Source organism: Aspergillus tubingensis (assembly GCF_013340325.1).
Source record: "Aspergillus tubingensis WU-2223L DNA, scaffold_15, whole genome shotgun sequence".
Classification (NCBI taxonomy): Eukaryota; Fungi; Ascomycota; class Eurotiomycetes; order Eurotiales; family Aspergillaceae; genus Aspergillus; species Aspergillus tubingensis.
The window spans coordinates 1,615,187-1,631,834 of NW_023336289.1; the positions used below are offsets into that span (position 1 = coordinate 1,615,187).

At 49.4% G+C, this 16,648-nt stretch overlaps 5 protein-coding genes across 5 annotated transcripts; 4 read left to right on the forward strand and 1 right to left on the reverse strand.

Moving 5' to 3' along the window:
• Positions 1-2,291: 2,291 nt before the first annotated feature.
• Positions 2,292-3,066, reverse strand: AtWU_11367 (UbiA family prenyltransferase; the record flags this gene model as incomplete). Its single annotated transcript, XM_035506467.1, has 2 exons — positions 2,292-2,785; positions 2,844-3,066. The coding sequence occupies 2 exons, from the start codon at positions 3,064-3,066 to the stop codon at positions 2,292-2,294; spliced, it is 717 nt and encodes a 238-aa protein (XP_035362360.1).
• A 2,223-nt stretch (positions 3,067-5,289) lies between these two features.
• Positions 5,290-7,352, forward strand: AtWU_11368 (kelch repeat protein; the record flags this gene model as incomplete). The annotated part of the gene is made up of 6 exons (XM_035506468.1): positions 5,290-5,371; positions 5,434-5,517; positions 5,582-6,201; positions 6,252-6,391; positions 6,446-6,790; positions 6,848-7,352. The coding sequence occupies 6 exons, from the start codon at positions 5,290-5,292 to the stop codon at positions 7,350-7,352; spliced, it is 1,776 nt and encodes a 591-aa protein (XP_035362361.1).
• A 1,891-nt stretch (positions 7,353-9,243) lies between these two features.
• Positions 9,244-10,742, forward strand: AtWU_11369 (glycosyltransferase family 31 protein; the record flags this gene model as incomplete). The annotated part of the gene is made up of 2 exons (XM_035506469.1): positions 9,244-10,326; positions 10,380-10,742. The coding sequence occupies 2 exons, from the start codon at positions 9,244-9,246 to the stop codon at positions 10,740-10,742; spliced, it is 1,446 nt and encodes a 481-aa protein (XP_035362362.1).
• Positions 10,743-11,254: 512 nt separating this feature from the next.
• AtWU_11370 (putative copper amine oxidase) lies at positions 11,255-13,418 on the forward strand (the record flags this gene model as incomplete). Its single annotated transcript, XM_035506470.1, has 4 exons — positions 11,255-11,586; positions 11,640-12,216; positions 12,263-13,233; positions 13,283-13,418. 4 exons carry the CDS (start codon positions 11,255-11,257, stop codon positions 13,416-13,418), a joined length of 2,016 nt encoding a protein of 671 aa, XP_035362363.1.
• A 481-nt stretch (positions 13,419-13,899) lies between these two features.
• AtWU_11371 (transcription factor domain-containing protein) lies at positions 13,900-16,325 on the forward strand (the record flags this gene model as incomplete). Its single annotated transcript, XM_035506471.1, has 4 exons — positions 13,900-13,985; positions 14,040-14,192; positions 14,243-14,957; positions 15,003-16,325. 4 exons carry the CDS (start codon positions 13,900-13,902, stop codon positions 16,323-16,325), a joined length of 2,277 nt encoding a protein of 758 aa, XP_035362364.1.
• Between the last annotated feature and the right edge of the window lie 323 nt (positions 16,326-16,648).

Genomic DNA, 16,648 nt, shown 5'->3' on the forward strand with positions numbered 1-16,648 from the left:
AAGGGGTTCAGGTATCCTTGGCTGGCCGCAGTAATGTCCGTGCTCCAGATGGCTTAGTAGCTGTGTTCAGTTGTGACCAACCAGCCAACTATTTAACCGACCAATCACTAACAAACCTCGTATACTCAGCACTGAGGGATTATCTCAAGGTACTAACTCAATCAAAGAATACCACAGGTTTAGAAACAATGTCTCTTGGTCGTAATGGACTAGTTTCTTATTATCCAGACTTATAATAGTGCTAGTCTCTCATGATACTATCTATTATTTCTAAATATAACATTAGTATCCTATACAGTCAGGATAACTAGATAATAAACCACTAATATGGAAACTCTAACACCAGTCTATTATTAGTAAATTGAGTAAGAAAGATGAACTAGTGCATGAAAAGTTACTATTATTTAATATTCTTTGGTACTAGTCTTGCCAAGATAAAGTACAGTGATTCCTAGTGCTTCTTAGCCACCAGGGCTGTTTTAGCCCATTACTTAATATAAACTAGTAACAGGAAAATCATTTCACTATATATTACTAGAATCATTTCAGCTCTTGCTGCTATTTGTGTAACATACTCTCTCAGTTACTATAAATACCTAGAGTATTATATATAGAGTTCTAGCTAGAAGTCCTACAGGCTTTGAGTAATTTGCTCTTATTCAAAAGTCAGTCTTGATGACCTGATTAGAGACCTACAGTAGAATAACTAATCTCGTCATGTACCCGCTCATCTGCTGTTAATGATTAAAGGAAATAAGACTCAGTATGTATAGAGCATACTGGTAAACTAATTCAGCCGGTAGAAAGCTATGTCAAGTCTTGTAGATCTTTCAGTATAAGTAGATTGGACCAAGCAGTAGTTCTTGCCAGATTATTACCCCTTTTCAATCTGTTCTATATATCTCGTCATAAATTTATGTAAAATGGCTGGGATATATAAGGTATAAGAGAGATCACAAGTAAATCTTCTATCTTTACCATCAATCCCATGGCAGCATCCACAGGAATGAATCTTATCCTTTCACTATTATATATGCTATATTTTTATACCTGTTATAGACATGCAGCAGCTATTTTTACCCATTTCATAATATGTCCTAAGTGAGCGTGCTGATTATGCTCCTAGACCCTGAGAGTATTTCAAGATTACGAGACCCTGAGGCTAATTAAATATAAAGATAGGAAACATTCCCAGCTAGGAAGCCTTAGACTGGAGATAAAATATCAAACTTACAGCTGATGCCTATATAGATGCTTTTGCTCTGAACATGGCGCACGGCTGGTATGCCAACGAGGAGACCTGCGTCGCCTCGAAGGCACTTCATCCTTCTACTCCTGGCATTCCATCACCGGTGCTGCTTCCTATGCACATGAAGTGATCAATGACCTCCACAGCATGAATATTCCATTTCTGTCGTGGATAATGAGAGACAGATAACAGATACTTCTCCCGTCAGATTCCGCTTCTCCAACTACAAGCAATCCTGCCCACTTGTCTTCTCTCGGCCTACTGATACCCGCGCCGAGTTTCTCTAGAGGGAATGAAAAAGACAACAGGTTTCAATGCAGAATTCAGAGCTCGAGCAGTGTTATTTCCTCGTGCAAACCCATATTATGTCTCTAGGGGCATCATAGCCGGATTGAATCCCGTAATCTTCTATGACTGTTCATTTTGTCATTCGGGGGGAAGGGTGGTAGGCTTATTGCATGCTAATCTGAAATTCATTGACAAATGCATGATATCCCCAACAGCTCGACGATGGTATTCTCGCCATAGCTGTTATCCTTCCTTTCAACGTTGCCAAAGCCGAAGAGAATATCTCCATATCGTACATCATGGTCACAGAGTTGAACTAAACCTGCCATCCCGAGAAGCGAAGGAGACGCACGCGGCAAGTAGGATCAAATCGTACAGGGCGACATACCACTTGTATGTAACTCGGTCATGATCGATCGTTCTAAGTTGAGTCAATCGGTAGACGAGCATGAGAGTGACAAGACTTATTAGGAGAGTCATGAGCCCCGTGGGTAGAGTATATCCATACTCGAACACCCTGGGAAAGATGAGAAAACACTGGCGGTTCTATGTCAGCTCCGACACCTGGTAAATGACTAATAGGACTACTAGCAGTAGTAGTTGGGGAACTTGATCGTGAAAACCCACCTCGGTCAGAACAAGTCCTAAGGAGGCATAAATGCGAGCTATAACTGACAATGCGCGGGTCAGAAGGACGGTAATGAAAGGAAAAAGATGAAACGAAAAAGCAACCAAGTTTCAAGTGCACGCACACCTACATACCCGGAACATCCCCCAGAAGGATCGGTGTGGTTTTCCGCCCGGAAGCCAAATCACCAGGAACGTCGCGGAAGTCCTGGATGGGGATAGTGAAGAAAACCCATACCATGATAGGTACGACCCATCCCCAAGCAGAATCCACACTGTCGGAGCCTCCCAGCTTCCAACAGGCCATGAGTTGGGAGAGTGTACCCAAAACCATGCAGAAGTCCTTGGCTGGACCGATTCTCGAAGCGTGTAGAATATAGAGGAAGACCACAACCACTATCCAGAGAAGGGACCAGATGTAGAGGTCTAAGGCGTAGCTCAAGAGAAGCCATGTCGCGGATACAATGTAGAAGCGATATTTTGTTGCAGATATGGTAGTTTGAGACTGCACGATTGGTCGGTCTGGTTTGTTGATTTTGTCTTCATGTTTATTCTCGGCCCCTTCAGCGTGGTTGGCCAAGTCGATGGTGTAATGGAAAAGCATACCGTAAATGATTGCACCTGTTTGATACCGTCGTTAATACTAGTAGAGATTGCAAATGAACTTCGTCAATCGTACAGGCCAGAGAAGATAAGGCTTTTTCATAGGTTGCTCTGCTGTGAAGTAACGAGGCTGTTGTGAATATGGGGAAAGGAGAAGAGGCTGCGTCGAAGTTGCTTTTCATGAGCAAATATGCGAGTTGAATTTCTCGCTTTACTGTTGCATAAAGCCGGGAGGCCACATTATTTCTGGAAAGTGATCTGGTATTCGACTGGTTGATGCTGTTGGCTGCAAGGCTCATCTTGTAGATATATTGAGAGTGGTACAACGGTGATCGTAAAATCTGTATGTAGTATTACCAGATGGCACACTGAGATGAAGAGTGTGAGTTAGTATGTCTAGAGATAGTTCGTACTACTCATGGTTACTTCTAGTAATAGTACTCTCAATCTATCTATAGCAATACTACGATGAAGATGAAAACAATTAACGTCTCTTCCACAAAAGGATGTGATGTCGGAAGAGCAATGCATGTTTCAGTTGCTTTCGGTCCCTTGAACTCTAAATATGAGAAATATTAGAGAGAAGAAACAGGAGGATGATGTTGGGGATAAAGAAAATAGTCCGACAAAGGTGTCTGCATTCCAATGAACGTCCAGATGACATGTTGATCCACCATGTCAAAGCGCAGATAGGCTCGTCCGACAAGCTTATTTCATACGCGCTCAATTAACTGGGGAATACAAGAGTACCGGGTTAGACTTCTAAGCCGGGAAAAGAACCCTTCGAATCTTACTCGGGCGCCTTTAGCTAAACTTGTGCAACCACTCTAAGTATGCTTATGAGAAGTTACACAAGATACGCCATGTGGCCTAAAGGAGTGTACTATTCCCAGCGCATTGCAGTAGACATGACAGGTGGCATGACAGATCCTCGATTCATTCATCTACTCATCCGCTTTCGTCACTAACGTCCCTAGCAATTAGTTACAAGACTACTATTGCCTCCGTCGAACAGTGCACGCTCTATATCAGCAAGCCAATGGCATTTTAGTACACATAGTTGACCTGATGCTTCCGGCAAATAAAGTATAATTATGAAGTAAGAGTCAACACCAGTTTGAGACAATGTAGTTACCAGCGCAAGGGGGCGTTAGTCAAGAATGCATTGGCCGTACGCGGAGAAGAATATTTGGGCACCGTGAAGAATGTCCGCTGTCCTGAGGACTGAATGCAGTATATGATGGGTGATCAATCCAATAAAAGAAAGAAAGAACTCGCAATGTGTGGAGTGAGAGTTGTGTTAAACATTTCAGTGTACTCACTCGGAAGGGCTAGTTTGATGCCTTGGGCAGGCATTCCACGGAGAGGCTTGATTTCCCTTCAGGAACTATCTCTCTGTTGTGATTTGAAAACCACTTATTACCTACAGTCCTACAGCGGATTTAAGGGAAAATCTTCCCATAACCAACCCGGGACTCGTCATAAGCCTGAGGTGTGTATCAGGCCCACGTTGGAGTCGTAACCGACAACATATATTATCGTTGTTGTCATTGTCAGGCTGAAGTCCACTCAATTCCAGTCATCCGTCCTTCTGAAAACCATATCGAAAACATAGCGATCGCAGCACAAGGCGTTGTTGTTGTTGTTGTTGTTGTTGTTGTGACGGTAAATTCCCATCCCCCAACGCAGCCAATATGATCTCCCAGTCCTCACTCAAAAGGTACCGGGCTATCCTTTGTAATATAACACTGTGCAACAAATAGAGATTCATCAAAAGACAGCTGAAGAGTTTCCGTAATTGGAATCATGATCAGACGCTTGTTGAATAAGATCCTTGATTCTTGTAATGGAGTGCTTCATCGCCAAAGGAATGAAGATATGCTCTTCCACAGACATGGTGGTGTATGTGTGGGGTTGCTTGGCTGGATTGATCAATGACCACGAAAAGGATGCACCAAAGAGGGCACGAACTTCAGGAGCGGGGACGCCACCGCGGGGCACTTTAATGGGCTTGCACCATCGACCGACGTTGAATTTTGAGTAGGGATGCCGGTAGCGTGTTGCCAAGCTTTGCTAAATGTTAGTGGGAGGGTCAGGGATATCATTTGTTCCCTTCACCATTACCCTGTCGGGCATACTTAAGAACCATCTAGTGGTCCTGGTAATAGATTCTTGCAATATTAATTACTATCGAGTCCATTTACTCCCTCTAGAATCATTATAGCTAAATAAATATGCTGAACACTGCAAATAACAACGTTCGTATTTCACCGCAGATACCGCCTCGTGGAATCCTTCAGTCCGCCGATCATGGACTTAGAGCGAGGCTATGGCGCATGGCCTTCTTCACGTTTTCGCGTGGCAGTTTGGGGGCGGAGTTTCACTCTAGTTTCCATAAGGGGGGCAGAGACTCACCTCCCTGTTTGTCTCTGTCCGCCCATGTTTGATCTTCTTCAGTTCATGAACGTTTTCCCTTGTAATGGTGGTGGTTGTTCATAGACACCATCCACTTGACCTTCACGATGAAGGGTCTCGCGCAGATCGTCGGGCTGTATGCCTCTTTGGCCGCCGGGAGAAAATACTGCACCCGAACTTTTCATTCTTGTGAGTTCGCATAGTGTTTGTGGGTTTTCTTGGCTGCGTATCTTGCTGACTCTGTGTCTTAGCTATCATTAATAACCAGACTTTGTTCATTGACGGTGGGGAGGTGCGCTATCTGGAGGATAATAATACCATTTCGGCATATGCCAGTATGTGTTATCTCATGTGTGTATGATTTGCTGGTGAACATTGTGTTAATATCTCGGGTTTCAGTCCGCGACCTGCAGACTGTCGACGTCTCCAAGTCATTTTCGAATACCGATTCAGATCTATTCACTCATATCGACAAACCATATAATGCATCCAATCCGGACGAATATCCGACTTTCCTTGATGAGGGCTCCGCGTTCAACGACGGCGAGAACCTCTACTTCTACGGCGGGTATAAGAGCGGTCGCGACGGCCCGACAACCGTCCCGCCCGTGGAGACGTGGAAATACGACATCCAAAACAATAACTGGACGAAAGATGGATTCGGGGGCGTGCCGCTGGTTCGGCTGGTAGAGGGAGGGGCAGTTGTTTCGCAGTCCCAGAATAAAGCGTACTATCTTGGGGGTGTGGAAGACCCGGGCGGGAACCCGAACATCTATGGTACTGCGGGAGCGGACGTGGAGATTGTCAGTGGATTGTTGGTCCTGGACCAATCGACATTGCAGTGGTCTAATTTATCGACATCGGAGATGAATAATTATGGCACGATTGGAGCAGGGTATGTGAATATCCTGGAGGATGTTGGGGATGAGGGGCTTTTGGTGGCCTTTGGTGGGTATAAGTATCCTGTCGGGCATAAGCTGTCGCTGCTTTGTTCGAGCCAGACGAATACGACCTTCCATGTACGTCCGACTACTCGATTATTGCTGGGGGTTTCAGCTAACAGAGCTAGAACCCCATGGAATACGTCAGCCTGTATGATATTGCGAACCAGAAATGGTACACGCAGCAGACTACCGGGGATATTCCGAACTGGCGGATGGCGGGCTGCAGCGTAACAGTGGCAGCGCAAGATCGGTCATCGTTCTCCATGTAAGCTTGACACTTATGCCCAAATCATTGTGGATACTGACATCTCAAATGCAGCTACATGTTTGGTGGGATGGCCGCGACCACTGCGAATTCCGACGGCGATGTATATGTTCTTTCACTGCCGTCCTTCAGATGGATCCGCGTGAACGAGGGCAGCAGTATCCGCGAAAAGCACACATGCAATGTCCTCGGGAAGCATACCATGCTTGTAGTCGGAGGAACGATCCCAACAGACAGTTCGGAGTATGAGCCGAAGCCGGTGAACTGCGACACGGGCACCTTTGAGAACGGACTGGCCATCTTTGATCTGAACCAGCATACCTGGCTCACTGATTATAATGCCGATGATCAATCAGACTATGCCCTGAGCTCAGCAATTACCGATGTCATTGGTGGAAGGTACGTAAATTCGATCGAGGGATTGGTTTTGCTGCAGTGCTGATGAACCACGAACAGCTCGACAGGCGGAGCCAATGTCACCGAACCAAAGAATGGGTTCAACGACACGACGTTGGCGACCATGTTCCAAAAAGCAGTCATCACCGCTACCACCAATTCCACAGCAGGCGGTAACTCGTCATCGACATCAGCAAATGGCAGTAGTAGCAGTACAGGCAGCTCCAAGGGCAGTTCCCTATCTAAAGGGGGCATTGCGGGAGCCACCGTCGGGGCGGTGGTGGGTGCCAGTGCCATTGCGGGGCTCGCCTTTTGCTTAATCAAGCGCCGACGCGCCCAGTCCAGCCAAGAGACTACTACGACTACTGATACCCCTGCCATGGCGCATCCACCCGTCTATGGATCGCCTCAGACAAGGCTGGCGGAACTTAGTAGTGACGGGGTCACACATGAATTGGGGACGGATGGAGGGAGTGGCACGCAGGATGCGGCTTCTGGGAATTGGTGGCAAAAGACTCCGAATATACCAGAGATGGATGGGGTTGCGAGGGTTGAGAAGGGGTGACCGTGTAATCTGAAAGGTCTATTTTATCAATTTGGGTTTTGCGCTGTATTCCGGCGTTGTTCATTGTCTTCCAATAGCGGTATAGACTTCCTGTAGGTATTCACCACTGAATGCAAGTAGACCCCCAGAGGACGCGTCAGTTGTAATTACTGGATTCATCAGGATCTGTGAGCTGTCAAAGCACCATCGCTAGCCTTCCTTCGTTCTTAGTAGTGTATGTCAGACGCCATGAGTTGGGAGAATAATCCGAGCAATGGCGTGGTGGGGTAGTAGGGAAAGCCAGAGGGATTGGAGGTTAAAGTAAATGAGATGATCAATTAATATCCATGTCTTCTCGGAGATTACTCGACTGGTTATGGAAATTGCTGCACTATGCTCGGAGTCCCTCCCGATCCATGTGCTTTCTTTCCCTAGTAGGGTTACTATAATTAACACGGTCGGTGGCACCCTACTAAACAAAACAAACAAAACAACTCAGTCAGTCCGTAGTGACTGCCTAAGGCGACGATCGGAACCTTGTCGTAGTGGTATTCCCACCCCCTTCAAACAATAGTGCTACAGTCCATGACCGCAACAGATAATTCCCAAGGATCCATTGGGATCTAGAATTACCGACCAAACATCTATCTGGGTCCATAGTTTGATAGTAGATACTAGGGTAGATAACGACCAAGGATTTAAAGGGGTTGGTACCGTTCCTGGCTTTATTGCCCGTCCCTGAGAGAGAGAGAGGGAGGAGGATCCACTCAGATAGATAGCATCACCGAACCCCTGTATCGAGTCACCACGCTAGCAGGGAAGGAACAGGGTTTTGTTTGGGTTCACCGTGCGCAGCTATCTTTTCACGAACTTGGACATATAGAAAAATTATACCAACACTATAGCGGAGATGGCGAAATTCTAAAGGTTGAGAAAAGTGATCATCGTTGAAAGAGAGGGAACATATTATGGCAGAGAAAAATACTACCCTGACAAGTAAGGGTAAGTTCAAAGTTCCATGGGTTGGCGCGTCCCGAAATTTCCTCTTGCTTCTCCGACGGTGCCGTCATCGCGTCACGGGCTTGGGCAATTTTACTGCTCGAGTGTTGATTGGTTGATATGTTTCCAGTGACTTTAAAGTGGAGTATACACAGCCTATCATAACATGGAAGTGGGGCAGCGGGCACCACCGTTGCCCGGATTGGACTTATGGATGCCATCATCAGTCACTTTGGTACTACTCAGTACCAGTACAAAGTACTGGTTAGAGTAGGACGCCTGAGTAGTATTCATAATGAGAAACTGTGGTAAAAAAGGAGATAAGGATAGTGAGAGTGACAGTAAGGAAATAAATCTATAAAGTGAACAGGGTATCGTCATCACCGACATATTGCCAAGGTTTGCCAGCCCTATTGGCACCCGTTTAACTTCCTCGGGGACCCATCGTGGTTCATTTGGCGGCGCGGATTGATAGGCAGCACCAGGGTCTCCTTCACTCTTTGCCCTTGTACTCTCGTCCACCGCCGTGAAATTACTTTATCTCCATCCCCCCAACTGCCTCTTATACCTTTCCATTTACTCCCCCCTTTACCTTGGTCTCGCGTGATTTTTGTTAATCCCTCTCTCTATCCGTCTCTCTGTTGTGCCGCAATTTTGTTCTATCTACTCTACCCTCATTCCCCATGCGTCACAATTACCCTCACTGGATTGTCTCTTCCCGCGTTGGCTGAAGGAACTACTGGAGCTGGAGTGCTGCTATGCCTGATGCTTGAGTACTTCAAATTTGACTTGGTATCTCGCAGCCTCATATATCCTTAACATATCGCCTACGATATACTTTGCGCATTTATCCCGAATCCCGTGCTATCCTTACCCAACATTCTCTCCGCCCACTCGTTTGACGTCACACGAAATGGGCCGGGAACCCGTCCCCCGTCGCCGTCCCTACTGGGCGATTCCTTCGCGCAAGGTCACAAATATCCTCGCCTTGATTCTCTTCGTCGTGGTCGCTGCCTCGGTTTTCAAACTCGAAATCGGTGCGCCCCCCTTCGACCCGACATCGTTATATCGCCACCACTCGCACCCAGGCGAACCCGATTTCTGGGAGTGGGAAACCACCTCCCGCTTCCCGCATGTGCAGAAACCCGTCAAAAGTGACGATCAGCTTTGCGACTTGTTCCCTGCCTACCTGCTTTCGCGCGTCCAGGTTGTTCTGAAAATCGGCGCCTCCGAACCGGCCGATCGCGTCAACGCGCAAATCTCCAGCGTCACTCGCTGTATTCCGAACCTCATCATCGTCTCCGATCGAGAGTCGCAAATCAAAGAACATCGTGTTCACGACATCCTGGCCGCCCTTCCTGCATCCTTCCGAGCCAATACTTCCGACTTTGAGGCATACGATGCGCTTCAGCGAGGAGATGACAAGATTGTGGCGGCGCCTCAAGGTTGGAGGCTCGATCGCTTTAAATTCCTCCCCATGGTGGAGCGCGCACACGAAATCAACCCCTCAGCTGATTGGTTCGTGTTTTTGGAATCGGATACATACGTGGTTTGGGATAATATGTTCCGGTTTTTGGATCAGTTTGACCCGCATACCCCCTTGTATATGGGCTCTCCGTCCCCGGGACGGCGGATCAACGACAAGGAAGTTTCCTATTTTGCCTACGGTGGCTCAGGATTCGTCCTTTCCACGGCAGCTGTCGATAAATTGGTGTACAGAGAGGTTGGATCTCACGGAGAGTACATTCAGCCCACGCTGAGTGAACAGTACGAGGATATCGTTAAAGCGGACTGCTGTGGTGATTCGATACTCGGATGGGCATTGCATGAGAAGGGCGTAGAGCTCTCAGGCTTCTGGCCCATGTTCAATCCCCATCCACTGCATGGAATTCCGTTTGACGATGCCTACTGGTGCCAGCCGGTCATTAGTATGCACAAGACACTGTTGCCGGACATGACTGGCCTGATGCGGTGGGAAAACCAGCGGGATCGCACTGTAAGCTTTTCTGACTCCTATCCCTTGACATCCCACTAACGAAGCCATTCCAGCGCCCATTGATCTACGCTGATTTGATGGAATATCTGAAGCTGGGCACCGTCGACCACATGTCCGATTGGGACAACGGTGACTGGGGCGGCTGGCAGGAACCTCCCGAATCACCCGCCCACGGCTCCTTTGAAGCCTGTCAGACAGCTTGCCATGAACATGCCCAGTGCCTCAGTTTCACATACGACTCCTCGGGACATTGTGTCTTTGTTCGCACGATGCGGCTGGGCGCGAAGAAGAAGCTGGGCGATTCGTCGGTGCGATTATCTTCCGGATGGGACCTGGAGAAAATGAAGAATTGGCGGGCATCTCACCAGTGTGAGAAGGTGATGTGGATGAAGCCCAGCACGGAACGCATCTTCTGATTTTGCTGATACCCGAATAAATGGCGAGTGGGTGTTCATGTTTTGACGATTGTAAATACTATGATAGATGTCTTGGATCATGCCATACTAACGATAGATAATCCTAATTATTAGCTGTCCGATCACATGCCTGATTTACATACTCGTATTTGCAATGGGTAGGGCTGCTTGGCTGTTTATCCCGTGTCATCATACTTTGTACAGCTTCCCCTCTGCTTATCACTGCCCGATAGCGATATGTTATCGCCCAGCACGAGTTTATCGGCTGCGGGAGCCAATCGGTCCTCTCTTATCCCGGAGCGGTTCCGCCATTGGCTCCCTCAATTGTACCTGTCAGGCCAGGGTAAGCTCTCATTCCGCCCATTCCGAGGTTCCGAGACAACTCACCAGACCCAAAATGGAAAGTCATACGCCAGGGTTCATACATATGAGCTCAGCTTCCCCCGCATATTCCCCCAGTCAGTGTGGTTGTGCTGTTCATCTTTCATTCTTCATCTTCAATTCCCATCACAATGCTTCCTCATCCCCTTGCCATCCTCTCCGAAGAGGAGACCAACATTGCTCGCAATGTCATCCTCGCACAGCACCCCAACACAGTCATTGACTTCCGGGAGATCTATCTGTCAGAACCTCCCAAAGCACAGCTCCTCGAGTTCCTGGCTCTGGAGCACTCTGGTCGTCTGAGTCCAACCTCTCCTCGTCCGCCTCGTCTGGCCCTCTGTCAGTATGATGTGATTGGGAACGACCGCATCCCCTCTTTTGAGGAATCTGTTGTCGATGTTGGAACACGCCAGCGTGTACAACATCGTGTAGTTGGAAAGGAGCACCATGCTTCTTTGACTTTGTACGTAGTCAAGTAACCTTCTGGACAAATTAATACTAATACAGTGTCTTCAGGAGCGAGTTTGATACCCTGGTCGAGCGTTGCTTCGCCTCCCCCCTCTTCCAGAAAGCTCTGGCCGACTTCGACCTCCCTGAAGGCTTTGAGGTCGTCATTGAGCCTTGGCCATATGGTGGACTGGACTACGTGGAGGAGAAGCGTCGGTACTTCCAGGGTCTATGCTTTGCCACAGATAAGCGCAAGAACAACCCTGACGCCAACTTCTACTCCTACCCTCTGCCTCTCATCCCCGTCATGGATGCGCTTACCCAGGAGATCATTCGGGTCGACCGTCCCGCCACAGGTGGCAAGGGTGAGGGTCTGACAGAGCAGACCTTCAAGAGAGACATCATCGGTCACTGCAAAGACTCGGACTATGTGCCCGAGTTGCTTCCTGGTGGTACACGCAAGGATCTGAAGCCGCTGAACGTGGTTCAGCCCGAAGGTCCTTCCTTCCGCATTACCGAGGAGTCGCTCGTAGAGTGGCAGAAGTGGCGGTTCCGCGTGGCCTTCAACCCCCGCGAGGGTGCTACCATTCACGACGTCTGGTACGATGGCCGCAGTGTGCTTTACCGACTGAGTGTTAGTGAGATGGTAAGTTCATTTGGCCCACACCACGGCTCGATAGCTGACTCCATAGACTGTACCCTACGCCGATCCTCGCCCTCCGTTCCACCGCAAGCAGGCGTTTGACTTTGGTGATGGTGGTGGTGGTAATATGGCCAACAACCTCTCAATCGGATGCGATTGCCTCGGTGTTATCAAGTACTTTGATGCCGTGATGACGGGTGCCGATGGTTCGGCCAAGAAGATGCCTAACGCCATCTGCTTGCATGAGCAGGACAACGGTATTGGCTGGAAGCACTCCAACTGGCGGACTGGTCGCGCGGTAGTGACCCGTCACCGGGAACTAGTCGTGCAGTTCATCATCACCCTGGCCAACTACGAGTACATCTTTGCTTACAAGTTCGACCAATCGGGTGGCATCACGGTCGAGTCGCGTGCCACGGGTATCTTGAACGTGGTCAACATCGATGCTGGCAAGGTCAGCGAGTACGGCAACGTGGTCAGTGGCGGCGTGTTGGCCCAGAACCACCAGCACATTTTCTGTGTGCGCATCGACCCGGCTATCGACGGGCCCAACAACTCAGTGCAGGTGGAAGAGTCGCATCCTGTGCCCATGAACGCCGTCACCAACCCGAATGGTAACTTCTACAAGGTCAACACGGAGACCATGGAGCGCGCAGGCTTCTTCGACGCCGCGCCGGAGCTTAACCGTACTGTCAAGATGGTCAACCCTCACAAGAAGAACCCGATCAGCCAGAAGCCCGTCGGATACAAGTTCATTCCGCTCGCGACACAACGCCTGCTGGCCGATCCCAACTCGATCCAAGCGAGACGCGCACAATTTGCTCAGCACCACGTGTGGGTGACCAAGTACCGCGATGGCGAACTCTATGCCGGTGGCCGGTACACACTCCAGAGTCAGGAGGAAATCGAGGGTGTGTCGGACGCAGTGAAGCGAGGCGATTCCGTGGTGGACACGGATGTTGTGGTTTGGAGCACCTTTGGCATTACCCACAATCCTCGTGTGGAAGATTGGCCTGTGATGTGAGTGTTCCCTATACTATCTACTATGGCAGCATGCTAACTACATTAGGCCTGTTGAGATCTTCCAGCTGATGATCCGACCTGCGGATTTCTTCACCGCTAACCCGTCGTTGGATGTGCCATCCGACAAGAACGTCTCTTCGCGGGTGGTCGGCAACGACTGCTGTCGTAATTCACACATCTAAGATTTGGTAGTACTATTTTTGGACATGAATGACGACTACGATGTACATATATAGCTGAGATTTCGCACATACTGAAGGAGATCTGGTACTTCAATGACATATATTGGATGGATTTGAATGATCGTGTTACGAATATAGGTACTTAGCTACCGCACGACCCACAGGATTATGATAGTCTTATCAGCCTTATGCCCGATCCATTGGCGTAATGATCCATAAAATGGTACTGCCGACCCGGTGTGTCCAAAATGTGGTGGCCTGGGGCTAAGAATGAAACTCCGCTCCGCCGACCTCGGATTCCTCGGAATGAAATTTAAAGTTTGCGCCTCCCTCCAGCAGTGTTTCCGAACCCCATCTTCATTTCTCATGCACCAACACATACGTCGGAATCGATCGATTTTGTACTACCCTAGTGGAGTGCTGAATGAAACATTCGATCTAACGCGATCTATTTGTGTCCTGCTCGCTAAAGCAAAACCCCATGGACAGCGACTCAGTTAAGCGAGGCAGCAACACTCCGGAACCGCCTCGGAGCAAAAAGCGCGCCAAATATACCCAGGTCGCTTGGTGCGCCAATCCTCCACAGATCGTTTCTAGGCTTGACTGACCTGACCCCCTTAGCAATGAGTGTAAGCGACGGAAGCTGAAATGTAGCGGCGAGCCTGTGTGCTCCCGCTGTGCCAGAGACAATGTTCGTTGCGTTTACGCCCCGAACGCTCACGTTGTCGCCAGCACGGCTTCTCCTTCGGTTGAAGATCCTGTCAAAGATGAGAGGTAATCTTATCCTGGCCAGCCGGAGATTATTACTTACACAGGTATGGCAGATTGTCTAGTCGATTGCAGACCGTCGACCAGCAAATTGCATCCCTTCAGCGAGAAATGCGAGCCATGGCCGCTCGTCTTCGTCACCTGGAATCAACATCGGTGACTACACCAGCAAACAATACTAGCATACCCACCTCCATGTCGACTGTTTCTTCGGCATCTGTCAATACAGGACTGCAGCGGATTCTGAACCGCCCCAAATCTCCCAGCTACGTCGGTCCCACCAGTGCCGAGTTTGGCCTCACTGCGCGGCAGAAGGCGTCGGAGGACAGCGATGGAGACGCGGATGAAACCGACTCGGCAACAGCACCGAGCCCAGCGCCTGTTCAAGACTCAGAGGCCTTTTCAGGCGACCCTCTTCGGTGTATGGGTCTCACAGAGACCCTGCGACTGGTGACGGTCTACGAGCATACCGTTGGGCTGATCTACCCGTGCGTAGACCTCGACAGCGTGCGTGCGTACGTGGTCGAGTTCTTCCGGGATGATGGGGACGGTCCCAATGAGACACACTCGCCCGAAACCGGAGATCAGGATTGGTTCTTTGCTCGAGACGTGGAGGTATTGAAGATCATTGTAGCAACAGCCTTGTTAGCGGAATCACACGGTCGCAGCGAAAGAGCGGCCTGGTTGGCAGACAGTGTCGAGGATCAGTTCGCTTCTCGGTACAAGGTCCCTGAGGTGGATATGAAGGAGTTGCTTATCTTGACCTTAGTGGTGCGTTGAGTCCTTTAGCTTCTTCTGTCCCTGCTAACCAATCAGTCCATATTCCATTCCTACCGCGACGACGAGGTGATTGCGTGGCGGACTATCGGGTCTGCCATCCGGGGCGCCGTTCAACTCGGCCTACACTGTCAGGAGACATGGCTAAGAACGGGTGGTGTATTTCCAGGCGAACTGCACAGAACATGGGCCAGCCGGCTGTTCTGGTGCATGTACGTACTCGATCGGAAATGGTCGTTCGGAACGGGTCTGCCGTTTGCCATCCAGGATTCCGACATGGACACGAACCTACCGGAGCCGGGCACCTCAACACCTTACCTCACCTGTATGATCTCGTATGCACGACTCAGCTCCAAGATATGGGGCCTTGTGGTCGGCTGGCGCACGCGCCCACGCGCCGCGACGGCAGACTACTGCTCATACCTGGACTTCCAAGTCCAACAATGGATCCAATCCATCCCGCCAGAGCTGCGCTTCGACCCGTCGCAGCGATCATCCTCCACAGCACCCAATGCGCAGACAGACAGCATGATGATGCTTCAAGTACTACTAGCACTGCAGGCGAATCAGCTGCGCATTCTCGTCTACAGACAATACCTCCTCAGCACGGAGAGCATCGAAGAAAGCGTACCGAGTGCATCCATCGCCGTCGAAACTGCGAAAAGTACCGTGCATATGCTCGACTTCTTCAGCCGCGTCTCAGAAATCTACTTCCAACGTCCTGAGCCATTCAACTACTTCCTCATCTCAGCCCTCGCTGCACTATTCCTCGCTGTACTCCACGCCCCCTCCCGATTCAGCCAAGTCTGTCGTCCAGAATTCTACAAAGCCGTCGACATGGTTCGCAGATCATCAACTCGAGCCCGCACATCCCGCCGTCTGCAGAAGATCATCCGGAATCTAAAATTGATCCGCTCAAACTTGGGAGCTAAGTCGCCCCGACAAGCTAAAGCTCAGCTACAGCACGAGCAACAACAACACCAAACTCCTAAGCGACAGCCTTCAATATCCACAGCCATGTCTGCAGCCGTGCCTTTCACCCCGATGGATACACCCTACCCACCACATTCGCAGCACCAACTCTCGGGATTCCATCCCGTTCATCAGCAGTCAGTGTCAGTGTCCACGTACTGGCCGGCATCAGCAGCAGGGGGGAATGCAGCGGTTGATGATCAACAGGAAAGCTGTGAGGATCTGACGAGTTTCTTTGAAATGGCCGGCGGGTTCTACTTTGACCCTAGGGCGCAGGCTGAGGTGCCTGAAGCAGGGAATGGGAACGTAACTGGGCCTGATGGGGCAGGAATTGAGGCATTGAACGCAGAAGATGAGGCCTTGACGAGGGTCATGGCAGGGTTACTGTAAATATAAGGAATTCGCACCAAGATGGATGGTTACCAAAGAGACACACACCTGAGGCAGGCATGTTTGCATATGCGCGGGTTCCTATATACGTAGTACACTCCAGACAACATATACACTCATGTTCCGGGGACAACGCCCCAACGAAAGGCAATACCTACTCACTAAGAAAGTCCGTAACACTCGATATAACCAGAGCACCACGTATCCAACTACAAAATTACGTTCGTTAGATTAACACCGTTGCAAATAATTCACTGGTATTAGAGAACACTAGCTCGCTAACAATTAGTTCTAACACTCAAGATCAAAGTGGGACCGGTATA